Source organism: Chelonoidis abingdonii, chromosome 7, assembly GCF_003597395.2.
Source record: "Chelonoidis abingdonii isolate Lonesome George chromosome 7, CheloAbing_2.0, whole genome shotgun sequence".
NCBI classification, from domain to species: domain Eukaryota; kingdom Metazoa; phylum Chordata; order Testudines; family Testudinidae; genus Chelonoidis; species Chelonoidis abingdonii.
Genome location: NC_133775.1, coordinates 8810993 through 8825617, shown reverse-complemented (window position 1 = coordinate 8825617; position 14625 = coordinate 8810993). Strand labels below are relative to the sequence as shown.

General features: G+C 44.8%; 2 protein-coding genes across 4 annotated transcripts in view; both read left to right on the top strand.

The window, feature by feature from the left end:
* Positions 1-14625, top strand: part of AGBL4 (AGBL carboxypeptidase 4) — a 1477624-nt gene that overhangs the window by 877192 nt on the left and 585807 nt on the right. The window lies entirely within an intron of this gene.
* Positions 7773-14625, top strand: part of BEND5 (BEN domain containing 5) — a 52117-nt gene continuing 45264 nt past the window's right edge. For all 3 annotated transcript variants that reach the window (XM_032776377.1, XM_032776376.1, XM_032776375.2), the window contains exon 1: positions 7773-8070. In XM_032776377.1, the coding sequence (XP_032632268.1) occupies positions 7854-8070 (217 nt within the window). In that variant the 5' untranslated portion in view covers positions 7773-7853. The remainder of the gene's footprint in view (positions 8071-14625) is intronic.

Here is a 14625-nt window from a genome sequence, read left to right as displayed (position 1 = left end):
AGCATGGAAAAGGCCTTTGAGGTCACCTATACCATCTCCTACTCTGTGAAAGATTGAAAAATTAGGAGTTCAACTATGTTGCCATGGATATTGCTCTCTCTCTGAGAGACTTAATTTTCCAACACACAAGTAAACATTTCCTTGATGTTTTTTATGTTTTCTTGACTTCTGATAGAAATGATGACCTCTGGGTTGAGCATTTCTTGGCAATTAATGACTAGCTGCTTTCACCTCCGACCCTCAACTCATCCAGATGGTCATTAACAGCCAGGAAGTGCCCTCTGCACTAGGCATTATTGCTTGTCATTTCCTTTTAATGCTACAGAATATACCAGCTGCCTCCAGGACATAAATGTCTCCTGTGCAGGTGGATCAAGAGTCATTCAACTGCCAAAGGACTTAATTTAAAAGCTGAATGATGGATATTACCCTAAACCTCACTTACGGTTAGATCACAGTTTCTCAGGAGGTGTTGGTTGCTGAGGGTACGTCTACACTACGGGATTATTCCGATTTTAAAAACATAAATCATTTTATCAAAAACAGATTTATAAAGTCGATGCACACGGCACACACTAAGCCCCATTAATGTCGGCGGGTGTGCGTCCATGGGTCTGAGGCTAGTGTTCATTTCAGAGCGTTGCATCCTGTTGGTAGGCTATTCCGTAGCTATCCATAGGTTCCTACAGTCTCACCCTGCCCCTTAGAATTCTGGGTGAGAGCCCAGTGGCTGATGGGGCAAAACATCAATTGTCGCGGTGGTTCTGGGTACATTCATCGCAAGTCATTCCTTCTCTGGGAACTGCAACGGCCAGACAAATCATTTTTGCGCCGTTTTTCCCTGGATTGCCCTGCAGATAACCGATAGCACGGCAACCCATGGTGCCCGTTCAGTCGCTTTTTTTTTTTTTTACAGTCACCGTGAGGTGAATCTGGATGCTGCGGACAGAGGCAACTCACAGCGCTACAGAACCAGTGCAGTCCATTTGCTTTTGCCTGATAGCAGTAAGACAGTTATCAGTCATTCTGTTACCGTCCTGCTGCCAGTGTAAATTGGGCGATAAGAATGCCAGTTGAGTTGTCCTTTGTACTGTCCTGGTTTGCTATCATGGTCCCTTGCTGAGATTCGCCGGGGCACAAAGGCAAAAACTGGGAATGAACTCCCTGAGTCATCCTCCTTTATGGCTTCTAAAAATAGTCAGATCCTGCCTAGAATTATGGGCAAGTGTCCTAGAAGACCATGTATCAAGAGCACAGCTGCTCGCGTGTCAATCCGCAGAAATGCATGTGCTACATGCCATTCACGGTGGGGTGCCCTGCAACACATCCACACGTTGCTTCCCTCCTCCGCCAACCTTCTGGGCTACCGTGCAGTGTCCCTGCCCCCATTTGTGTCATGAAGTTATTAAAAAGAATGCAGGAATAAAGAACAGTGACTTGTTAGTGAGATAAAATGAGGGGGAGGCAGCCTCCTGGGCATATGACAGTCTAGACAGAACAGTAAGCGGTGTGGGGAGAGGAGCCCAGCATCTCGCTGCTATATAGTCCAGGCAGTACAGAATCTTTTCTTTACACAAAAGGGAGAGGGCTGATGGAGCCAGCCCCCAGTTGCTATGAATGAAGATGGTTACCAGCCATTCGTACCATCTACTGAGAATGACTGGAGTCATTCCTATTTTTACCCAGGCGCCCAGCCCAGCTCACCTGGGCCAGCCAGGAGCACTCACGGGCTGATGGTGCAAACCGATATCAGTCATATGTACGTCTGCCACCGGGGAGGGAGGGGAGAGGTGCTGCTGTTCAGTGCCGCAGATCGCGTCTACCACCAGCATTAGGGTGACATTGAAAAAGTCAAGAAACGATTTCTTCCCCTTTCTTTCACATGGTGGGGGGAGGAGTAAATTTACAAGCTATACCCTGAACCCCGCTGGACAATGTGTTTTGAACCTACAGGCACTGGGAGCTCAGCAAAGAATGCAAATAGATTTCGGAGACTGTTGTGGACTGTGGGATAGCTGGAGTCCTCAGTATTCCCTCCGTGAGCGTCCATTTGATTCTTGCTTTCCGTTACGCTTGTCATGCAGCACTGTGTAGCCTGGAGATTTTTTTCAAACGCTTTGGCATTTCGTCTTCTGTAACGGAGCTCTGAAGAAACAGATTCTCTCCCCCATACAGCGGCAGATCCAGTATCTCCTGTACGGTCCATGCTGAGCTCTTTTGGATTTGGGACTCCATCGCCACCCGTGCGATCAGAGCTCCACGCTGGGCAAAGAGGAAATGAAAATCAAAATTTTGCAGGGTTTTTCGTGTTTACCTGGCCCACTTCATCTGAGTTCAGATTGCTGTCCTCAGGTCACAGCGGTGCACTGTGGGATACCACCTGGAGGCCAATACCGTCGATTGTGGCCACACTACCCCTAATCCGATATGGTAATACCGATTTTCGCGCTACTGCCTCATCAGTCGGGGAGGAGTACAGAAACCGATTTAAAGAGCCCTTTATATCAATGTAAAGGGCCTCGTAGTGTGGATGGGTACAGCGTTAAATCGGTTTAATGCTGCTAAAATTGGTTTAAACGCATAGTGTAGACCAAGCCTGAGTCTCCCTGCAGCAGTGCACTGCCTCCTCTGGTGGGAAGGATCTGGGGATAGTGGATTTTGAGGGCCTAAATCTCAGGGATTTACCTGTCTAATCTAGGTCTTTTATATAGCATCCATTACCATGGTATCTGAAGTGCTTTGAAAACCTAAGTGTATACACAGAGATACTTCTCTTTTCTCTGGTCAATGGGGACTGAATTTCAGGTTTATTGTATTTTTTTTTTATCTGGTACTACGGTGACCTCCTATCCAGCTATTGTGTGATCAAAAATGCCCCAAACTATCTAAATGTTTGAGGTGGGAATAGCTCTCAGGAAACCTTAGTTCTGCTCCCTTTAGCTAACAATGTCTATGACCTTTACAGGAGGAGGATTTATTTACATGTGGAATGAAACAGGTTTTATTGTTATATTCCTAGATTTAAAAAGAGATGCTGTGATATGTGCCACCTATCAAAAGGCAGGATAGCTTAAGACCAGAACACTTTAACAATCATACCTTTAATAATAAAAGTTAACCAGCACGTCATTGGATTGTATGTGTGTGCATGTACACACAACTTGGGATTGTCTAGTTCTTGTGTATAATTTCTGAGTTCTTCTAAATGTGAAATGTCATTAAAAGTATGGTGATAGCTAAAGTATGTTCAGCCATACTGTTGATGTAGGGAAAAATATAATACAACAGATTCTTTTAAAAAAAATAATAATCTAGGATGTAATATTTAGTGCCTCTTATGCTCTTCCCTCTGGAATTGCAGAATTAGCTTTTGATATGGAAGGCAAGACCCAGGCTACACATTTTATAGACAGTCACACTGTTTGCAAAATTGTGGGTATACTTGCTGTTTAAGGTTCATTCAGTGTTTGAAAGTTTGATTTGCATGAAATACAATGCTTGGAATATAAGTAAATTACAAAATTTACAAGAAGGCAACACAAAAATACATTTTAAATTTGTGATGTACCCTAGGCAATCCAGGCTCTTCAGCATCATTTTGAAGGCCTGAAAAGGGTATTCCAGGTCTATTGGTTATCAATGAGAAGTCAGGTTTCTCCTGGATGCTGAAGGTAAATGTGGATTTCTTAATCAGAGGACAAGAGATCAATATAGCCTCCCTTGATGTGTGGTTTGGCACTGAACATGGAGGTCACTTTACTAGTGAGCCTGATTTTACTGCTTTGTTGGCAAAAAGAGATTTGGGTGCCAGGGTTACTACTGTTTGCTTAGTACTACTGACTTTTCATCATGCATCCTTAAGTGAAACACATGGTGTACATATCAGAGTTGCAGACTTTATCTTTGGCTTCAATGCTTCAACCGAATTAACAGCAGTACAATACAGGTGAACTGTTATTTCCTGGAACTCTCTTTATACAAGTTCCGGAAGGGCTGGGACTTTACTATGTGGTTTCCTGACTCTTGGAGTAAGACTTTTTGATCTGTGGGTTCATATTTTAACAATGTTTTTCAGCAGATAACTATTTACTTCTTTAGAATGGCTAAGACAAAGGGATGAATTTGATGGAAGTTGAAAATTTCAGTTATAGTGAGAAACAAGTTGTTCCCTTCTAAAAGTTTAAAAACCACGCCCTTTTAAGGACAATGCAACATCTGTAAACTTTATGCTGAGATTTTACTCTTCTAAAATAGCGGTGGCCAAACTCTGATCTTTATGGAGATTTATACCCAGTATGAAACTGGTGCACAGAAGCACAATTAAAGTAGGACTGATGCACTTCTGTATTGTCTCTAAGGGGTTCCCTTGTTCAGCTAATTCTTCACCTTATCTAATGCAGATTGTTGATAGATCATCATAATTGCCTTAAAGGTCTACCATAGTTTAGATAGTCCATAGATGATTTTCTGCATAACACAGACAATAGCATTTCACCCAATAATTCCTGCATCAAGCCTAATAACAATCTTCCTTCTAGGAGGAACAGAAATACAAAGGGTCCATTTCCTTTAGGAAAATAATTCTTTAGTATTATTTCTTCTACTAGTATGTGTGTGATTGGGACCAGGTGGGGGTGTAAACATGCAGCCCATCATCTTGAGTCTGTCACCTGGAATGCCCCTGTCTACAGAGGATTGTGGAGCAGCCTCTCCAAAGGGTTTGAAACCATTTCTGCTGCCAATCAGAGGTTTTCTCTTGGATGTATTTGTGCAGCCTGTGCCATACCTTTCAATTTCCCTCCTTTGTAGGGGGGAGGCATAGCTCAGTGGGTTTGAGCATTGGCCTGCTATACCCAGAGTTGGGAATTCAGTCCTTGAGGGGGCCATTTAGGGAACTGTGAAAATCTGCCTGGGGATTGGTTCTGCTTTGAGCAGGGGGTTGGACTAGATGACCTTCTGAGGTCCCTTCCAACCCTGATAGTCTATGATAATTGGACCTTGAAAAATGTTGCAGTTTATAGTCTCTTTCTAAAATGTTTAAGACCAATGGACTCTAAAAATTGCTCTAATGCTAGTGGAAATTTGAGGTGTTATCCTTTTTATTTTCATCCTTTCTTTCAGTTTTCCTACCGAAGGACAAATTGTCCAGGCCTTCCTGACATCTGAGTAATGTTATTCCTAATACTCAACCCTATTATCCCCTTTCCCATATCTCCAATTTGTCATCTTTCCTCCTGGTATCTGCTACCTCTCCATTTTCCTCCTCTTTTCTTTCCCTGTCCAGCAGTACTCAATATTTCAAATAGATTTCAGCTGCAATGGAAATACAATTCCAATAAGGTTCACTGTACCGAATCCTTCACTAGCCACTGAACTGTGTGGGACAAATTTGTCCTTGGTGTATCTGTAATGGAGCCAGTGGAATAACACCAGGCATCAATTTGTCCTGTTTTTTCTTTCTGCAACTCTTCCTACTTCTATTGTAATGAGATACAATCACAATAGCAGCTGTTACTGTTTGATCAGCAACACAATCTTTGTTGAGATTTCATTTCCCTTGCAGCCCAAATGCTAGATTATATTTCTCATCTATGCCTTTTAGCAGACTTTATTTGACAATATATTGCACACCAACCTGGTGATGCTCCACTGCTTGTTAATATAAATTACTGGCATTTGAAATCCCAAACCTTAAATGAAGGATATAGAAGACATTGTCCATGTGCAAGTAATAAATCTGCTATTAGCATATGGGAGGTTTACAGCTGTTAGCTACATGTATTTTATTTTTATTATATCAGTTTGATATGTCTTCATTGTACATTTAGTTTATTCCTGGTCTTTTTATGTACTTTATATAGATATGGACAAAGTTTCTACCATGGTTGGCTTTGTTTGTTTTGGTACTTCATATTTGTGTTGCATTTTGTAAGACTAAAACCTAGTGCCCCGTGTTTTCAGGATTCATGTGCTGTATGTTAAACTTCTCAGGTTATTCCTGTTCACAAATGAATGTAATGAATGAATATAATCCCCTTGAAATAATTCTTGCTCTGCTTCTAAGACTGAGGGGAGAACCACCTACAGAGCATGCAAGTGAATGCATGCACCTGGGTGTGAACTCCAAAACATTCACTGTTCACTTTGAGTAAGTATCCAGAAGCACAGATCTTCTATGGTAGACTCTAGAGAGTCTTTGAGCCCTTTGATCCCCCACAATCAGGGCCGACTTTAGACCTATTCCACCAATTCCCCCGAATTGGGCCCCACACCTCAGAGGGCCCCGCGCCCAGTGAGAATCCCTTGCCTGGGTAGAGGCGCCTTTTTAATTTTTACTCACCTGGCGGTGCTCCAGGTTTTCAGCGGCACTTCGGCGGTGGGTCCTTCGCTTGCTCTGGGTATTCGGCAGACGTAGAGTGAGTGAAGGACCCAGAGCCAAAGTGCTGCCGAAGACTCGGAGCACCACCTGGTGAGTACAAGCCCCACGTGTTTTTACATGTGTGTTTTTCCTTGTCATCCCCGCCGGGACCCTGTTGAAACTGTTCGAATTGGGCCCCACACTTCCTAAAGCTGGCCCTGCCCACAATCCCTCTGCATCTTGCTGTTCTCTTTGGAGGATGAGACCCAGTAGTCCTACGGTATTTTCTGTGAGTAGCTCATTTCACCTTTGATAAGGAGTCAGCGGGGGCATGGGGTTTTCTACTCATAACCAATGGGCAATGCTCTAGAATAGGAAGGTGTCCCCATCTTCTAGGAACTTGGGAGCCAAAATTTAAAAAAAAAAAAAAGGACTTTTCTTATAGTAAATAGAATAGTGTCAATAGGTTTGCCTTGTGATTATGATTATGGCAGGATATGTTCTACCAATTTGGCTTCTAGGAATGTATTTGTTACTGTGGGCAGGGGGGGCACTGCTCCTAGTTCCTGCCTGGGGCACAGTTATATCATCTTGGCCCAGGCAGCAAGATGCTTTTGAACTGCAGTCAGCCAGGCTCTACTCTTCCAGGAGAAGGGAAGAGAAGACTTTCTACCAGTAGACTCCTTCTCTGGGCCAGGTGACTCCCAAAAGGAAAGAGAAATAACAGAAGCAAACTCCTTAAGCTAGGTCACAGCTCCTAGGTGCAAAAGCTTGATATTCAAACAGACATAACTGTCCCTGATTCCATCTGAAGACGGGGAATTAAGTACGCTCAGCTCTGAGAAAAACAGACTTTAACTTTAAACTCAGTTTTTTCCAGAGAGTCCAAATTAAGGCTCTGCTCAAGTGTTGTTGTGATGGATTTTTCTTAATCCTGGGGAGCATCCACTGACTTTGGGGGGGAATCATTTTCAAGGGCCTAAATAAGCCCTAATACGGAGTGTAATATAAATCGTTCATAGCTGAGTCTCGGCAGAGACAAGCTGGAGGCGGCAGCATGTCTATGGGACCCTCTGCTGTGGGTGCGAGAGACAAAGCTTTGGAGCCACCCCGAGCTCTTGTGCAGGATTCCCGGCTGCCTTGCAATGGGCCAGCCCGCACTACGGCGTGTCACTGCCGCTGCTGCGCTGCAGTGTGGACGCGGGGTTCACGCACCGCTTTCCCGGAGGCAGGTGGGAGCCGGGGCCATGCGCGGAGCCAGGCGAGCCGCGCGGGCTGGAGCGCACTGCCTGGGCTCGCGCCCCGCTCCGCAGCCCTTCGCAGGGAGCGAGCGCCGCGCTCTGCCTTGGATTGCTCCGGTCTGCCTGGAGCCCGGACCCGCTCGCTCTGCCCCGGCGGCGGGGCGCCCAGGCGCGCTCAGCCGAGCGCCGAGGCGCACTTCCAGGAACAATAACAGAGCAGGCGGCGAGGGGCCCGGAGCCGCCGCCCCCGCGCCATGTACGCCTTTGTGCGGTTCCTGGAGGACAACGTCTGCTATGCGCTGCCCGTCTCGTGCGTGCGGGACTTCAGCCCCACGTCCCGCCTCGACTTCGACAACCAGAAGGTGTACACGGTGTACCGCAACCCGCGCGAGGCGGAGGACGAGGACGAGAGCCCCGGCGACTGGGGCGACCGCCTGCTGCTGCACAAGGCCCAGATCCTGGCGCTGGCAGGTGAGGCCGGGCGGGGGGGCGGGCGGGCGGTTTGCAGGCCGGTCCAGTTAAAAACAAATCGCTCCCGCGAGGGGGGCGGGAGGACAGAGGCGGCGCCCCCCGCTCGCTGCTCCCCAGCGCGGGGGGGGCCAGGCAGCCACCCCGCGCAGGCCTCTGCCGAGTGGGGGGAGGAACGTGTGGCGGGGTTCACCCCACGTCCTCACCGGCTGCAGCGCACCTGGGGGCGGGGGGGTGTCACCCTTCTTGGTGGCTTTTCCCATAGCTGCCACTGAATCACATCATCCCCCCCAGGCACATGAGGCCGCAAGAAAGGGGAGGTGATGGGGACGTCAAGCAGGCTAATCTCGTCTCTGCCTTGAGCTGCAGTCAGGCTTAAAGGGCCCGACCTCCACGTAACTACCTGCGCGACTTTGTTATCAAAAGAGAGAGAGAGAATTCGTGACGGGAGGTTTTGCCACTGAACACCCCTTACTGGTGTTACTGCCCCTTTCTGAAGCTATTGCCACAACTTCATATTATCTTTGATTTTAGGAATAGCTGTTATCATTTGCCCAGTTCACCCTTTACTGCTGTGCACTTGACGTTTTGTGGTTTGAAATCTCAGCCTGGGAATTGAGTACCCTAGTACATCTGGAACTTTAAATAAATAAAAAATTAATGGATGAAAATTACCATACCGCACCTAACAAGAATGAAATAAGCTCCTCTCACTTCTGTTACAAAAAAAGTTAGACCTCCATTATACATACAGTGCCTGATTCTCTTACCCTGCGCCTTGGAGTCATCTACACCATTGCAAGTGGGTGTAGTATTCCACCAAGTCAGAATGATAGTTTTTCGTGCACTGGTGTAAACAATTCACAAGGTGCAGTGCAGTGAGGGATCAGGGCCACATATTCTAGCCCCGGTAAAACTTGATATTGCAGCATCAAGCTTATTCACACTTAAATGTGAGATGATTTATTTAAAATCTTTGCATCACTATGTCACTGTCTTAGAGAGCCTGCCTAGTTGTATATTCTGAAACAAATTTATTTTTAAGGCTCTACAGTTTTGCAGTCTGCCTTCAATGATTGCAGTGACCCTGACAGTGTATCTAGTGGAATGAATGTAGGACTAGGAGTAGAACCTCCTGAGTTCTAATCCTGATTTTGACACTCAAGCATGTCATTTTAAAGCTATTTATAGGAAGTTTTATAAAGTTTACAAATCTTTGCCAGGTAAATACAAGAAGCAAAATAATCATTACACCCGCTAGCTTCTTTTGTGTAAAGAGACATTATACAGGAATTTAATCATTAGACATTTCTGTTTAACAGGGTGTTACCATACAACATAGTAAGCATCATTACAAGAACTTAGGCAGGTCATTTAACCTATGTGCCTATTTTCCCAGGTGTAAATTGGGAATAATAATTCACACCCATTTTAACATTTATATACAGTTTTTTGAGAAGGGTAGCGCCTGATTCTCCTCTCAAACCAGTATAAATCAGAAGTAACTATACTGAAGTCATTGAGTTGATAATGTTCCAAAAACAGTGGGAACATAGAAATTGCCAATTCCAGTTGGGGCAGTGGTCCGTCTTATACAGGATACAGTACTGTCTTTTTAGCTGTGACCAGCCCCAGACTCTTCAGATAAAGGTGTAAGAAACCTCACTTGGAGTAGCCTGACCATAGAGGAAGTTTTTCATAGTTGTTTTTGTTGGCTTATGCCCTGAAGTATGACTGTTTCTATTTCTTATGCTATTTTTTTATCCTATGAACTCTTGATGTTCTCATTAGCTATATGAGGGAAGAATCAGACAGTAAGTGCTAGGTTATGTACATGGAAGATGATACAAACCCTGAATTTTTCTGTAAAAACCAACTTTTCTACCACTGAATCAATTACACACTACACACACAGAATTGATAGTTTCAAGAGTAAAATAACACCTTCTGGCCATGTCTCTAGCGTAAATGTATATTTTATTATTCTAAGAAGCTTCTAGTGCCTGAGGAGAGAAATTGATCTTATACTTAGAAATCTTGGGAATAGAAATTTGGGTTTGTAGTTCCTGTATCAGCTTTGGCCCTGTCAGCATTGATTTTCCACTTGTGAGGTAACTCCTTTCTCTTCATGTGTCGTTATATAATGCCTGCATCTGTAATTTTCACTCCATGCATCTGAAGAAGTGAAGTTTTTTACCCATGAAAGCTTATGCCCAAATAAATCTGTTAGTCTTTAAGGTGCCACCAGACTCCCTGTGTTTTTGTGGCTAGACACTAACATGGTTACCCCCTGATGCTTGTGTCAGCTTTGCCAGGAATAGAATTATCAGCAAGTTAGCTTTAAAATCAGCTACTTTGTGGCAAATCATAGAGTTAGGATATACTTTCTAAAATGTTTCCATTGGCATATAGTTTCAGGACTAAAGTCTCAAGGCAGATAGAATATTGGAGTTGTTACTCATTTACAAGTCAGTAATAGTAATTAACATTTATGTAGGAAATCACCCCCCATCCTAAGGTTTCCAGAGCTCTCTAACTAGTCAGTTAACTATTGTATGTAAACTTAGTGTCATTCTAACAGGCATATATGTATATACAAAATACGTGCATAGGCCTTGGTCCTTCAGTCAAATTCAAGCAGATGGGCCTGCACCATGCAGAGTATCAGGGACTTCAGTGGGATTCTGCATAGGTGCATGGATCCTTCCATGTGGGTCAAAGTGCAGGAACAGGGCCATCATTCATATATTACATTTTAAAAAATAGGGTTCTTTTTTTAAAATGTGTTCTCTTCTGAGCATGTTCAGAGAACATCTTCCCCTCTTTTAGTGGTGCTAATTTGCATACACTGAGTTAACAGGACTATTCAAGTGAATAAAGTCATGCCTTTACATATGTGCTTGCACTACCAAACCCTGTCTGTGCAGTGGTGATTTAATGATATTCTGAGAAATTTGGCATTTGTTTCCTTGCCTTTTTTTTTTTTTTAAAAGGGGGGTGGAGGGAATGGTGAAAATTGCCCATGCACACATGCATGAAGAATGACAATTAAATATTTGATTTTTGAAACATTGAAACCAGTTTTTCCTTTTCTGTGTTACTAAGAAAGCCTTAGCCAATCCATTTTCAAACATTGGCCGCAAGTCCTTATTGAGGTGCATTAATCAGTGGCTTGTGACTTCAGTGGGACTCCCCATAGGAGTGACAATATGTTCAGACCTATAACCCACACCATTTCAATCCTATGCTTGTAATCTCCCTTCTTAAGTATTTCAGCAACAGTCCTTAGACCAGTGAGGCCAGGCTGGGCAACAGTATAGTGAAAGGGACAGTGCTGTTGCTACACAAGCAGTACAGGTATCAAAAATGTTTTGTCAAAATTGGGCTCGCCAAAAAAAAAAAAATGTTCTGAGCATGCTTAAATGGATCACAATTGTTATAGCCTTTGATGAGGGCAGGGAAATACTAAGTCGTCTTTTTAAATGCTTCAATAATTAGAGATTTTCCTTAAACTTTTTGAAAAAGTTATACAGGGATTGAGGTCAAGGACAGAGTTTCAGACCCAGAGAAGAAATTTGGAGAACTGAGCATTGGAAAGCTGCTTAAAGCAGAAGTTGTGACAATCTCAAGACTTAAAGTTCACAGGCAATTGTTGTTAAGTAAACTAGAAGAATTGTTTCATTCACCGCTAGAATGAAAAGTGGTTGCCATTCAACAGCATACAGGAATACTGCACTGCACTTTGAAATGGGAGGTTAATAGTGTATCTAATTGAAATTGCAAGAATTTTATGCAACAGTGACATCTTGTACTTTACTTTTTAGAAAGGGTTGGTGCCTCTTCATATAATGATCCACTACTTGACTTTTTTCTTTATGACCTCTTTCTCAGAATTAGTCTTTTTAGCCTTTTTTGCTGCAATATCCATCTGTAGTTCATAGGTTCTTCACACACATCCAAAAATATTTGTAGACAAATTCTGCCATTGGTTATGCACATCCTATACCAGGCCACGTCTATACTACCCGCCGTATCGGCGCGTTAAAATCGATTGCTCGGGGATCGATATATCGCGTCTAATCTAGATGGGATATGTCAATCCCTGAGCACACTTATATCGATTCTGGAACTCCTCCAACCCCAACGGAGTTCCGGAATCGACATGGCGAGCCGCGGACATCGATCGCGTGCGGTGAGGACGGGTGAGTAAATCGATTTTAGATATTCGACTTCAGCTACGTTATTCACGTAGCTGAAATTGCGTATCTAAAATCGATTTTACACCGTAGTGTAGACCAGCCCCCAGATGCTTAAATTGAGGGTCCTTCCTGCTTATGAAATGGTAACCATGTACTAGGCTAGAAGAGAAACAATTCAGAAGCAGAGGTCTCATAGTTTATTACCTTAGGCTATTGTCATTATCAAGTTAAAAGGGAATATCGTCTAGTTGGAAACATACTTTCCTTGGCTACAATAAATATCTCTGTACTCTGGCTACTGTCCTCAAAATTTCCCACCCACGTGACCACAACAAACTCAGATATTTACCCCCTATCCAAACTGGTTCTGTATGTTCCAGTTTCATCAGTCTTTGTTTCTACGCACTTGTCCTTGCCTATTGAGGATGGCTTAGGCTCTGCCCCATACTAAGATAGACCTGTCAAATTTAACTCATTTTAGATTACTTTTAAGGCATCCTTTAAATCTTGTGACGAAATGTTTTGCTGTGTTTCAGGGGCATTTAAAACAGCATGACACTTGGAGTTTTGAGTGGGGAGAAGGTGGAAAGGGCTGAGAAATTGAGATACTTGTTTGTTTTTGGACATACAGGAGAGGAACTCTGAGCGCAGTAGTTAATCGGAAGGAAAATATTTGCACAAGGACTACAATGATTGAAAATATATAAGGCTAGATGCTGAGATGCACCCGGAATGCATGCACAGTGTTGGTCAGGGAAGTGGTGTATACAAAATTGGCTTGAAGCTCCTACTTGCATGGTTGTGATTCTGTTGCTACTCAGTGCATTCTGTGTGCACTGTTCGGACAGCGTGAAGGTTAGCATAATATAAAGTATCTCAAACACACACTGTTTATAAACCTTTCCCCTCACTCTCGCAGTTAAGTGGGTATATGGCATATGAATCCCTACACAGGCATATGTAGCACTCCAATGTCATACGCATTGGCGTGAGTGACCCATGCCCCCATACTCTGATCTGAACACCAATTTAGAATGTGGCATCACAGTTGGTTTCCCCCAGCCCTGTCCCAATATTAACTTTCAAAAGCTTAAAAAATAAATAAATTAAAGTATAGGTCATTTTCAGTAGCACTGAGTGGTACTTGTCTTTCCTACCATACGGAGTTGTGCTTGAAATATTGTATTGACATTGCCATTAAAATTACTTATTTTTGAGGATTTAATAAGACTGTGCCTCTAATTACTTTTAACAATTAAAAGCATCTACCAATTTTATGGGAGCAAAAACAAATGGAAGTTGAAGATGTTTTCGTTATCCTAAAGCAACTGAAAAATACTTTCCTCTTAATTTTTTCAAGGCATTTCTCCATAATGTTACCTTAGTGCCACTGAACTATTTAAGAAAAGATAGTGGCCAAAGTGTGTTTTGATTCATAATACATTAACATTTTAAAATCAGGGGTCGGCAACCTATGGCACGCGTGCCAAAGACAGCACGTGAACCAATTTTTAATGGCATGCTGGAGCCTGCCGGAACTCCAGCATGCCATTAAAAATCCTGCCCAGCCCAGCGCGCGCTCCTCTGCCCTCCACTTCCCCCACGGGGGCAGGGAGCAGAGGCATAGCCGTGCGCACAGGGTGGGCAAATGGCCCCACTCCCTCGGCACTGCAAGCCGCAGGGTCCGCGCTCTCGGGCGGAGCGCAGCAAGCTGCTGGCCCCTCCCCCGCCTTCTCCCCTCCCCTGGAGCCCTGCCACCGCATGCAGCGCTCTGGGGGTTGGGGCCGTGCACGCCCGCGGGGCAGCGTTTGGCTCCGCGGGGAGGCACAAACACTCCCCGCCCAACCAGAGCTCTGCTGCCGCTGCATGCAACGCTCTGAGGGGTGGGGCTGTGTGCTCCTGTGGAGCAGCGTATCTGGCTCTATGTGGAGCCTCATGGTAAGGGGCCCAAGGCTGTGGGGGTGGGATCCTGAGGGGTGATGGTTAGGGGCGGGGGGTCTCTGCAGGGGGCAGTCAGGAAACAGGAGGGGTTGGATGGGGCATGAGTCCCAGGGTTTGTGAGGGGACAGGGAGCAAGGAGGGTACTGAGGAGGCAGTTAAGGTGGGGGGGTGTTTCTGGAGGGGGTGGTCAGGGGACAAAGAGCTGGAGGGGTTGTATGAGTTCTGGGGGCCCTGTCACGAGACAGGTGTGGAGAGGGTTTGGGGCAGTCTGGGAGCAGGGTGGGCTTGGATAGGCATGGGACTCCCGGGGGTCTGGCTGGCGACGGGGGTGTGGATAAGGGTTGGGGCAATCAGGGGACAGGTAGGGTCCAGTCCGGGGACAAAGAACAGGGAGGCTTAGATGGGGGTGGGGTCTTGT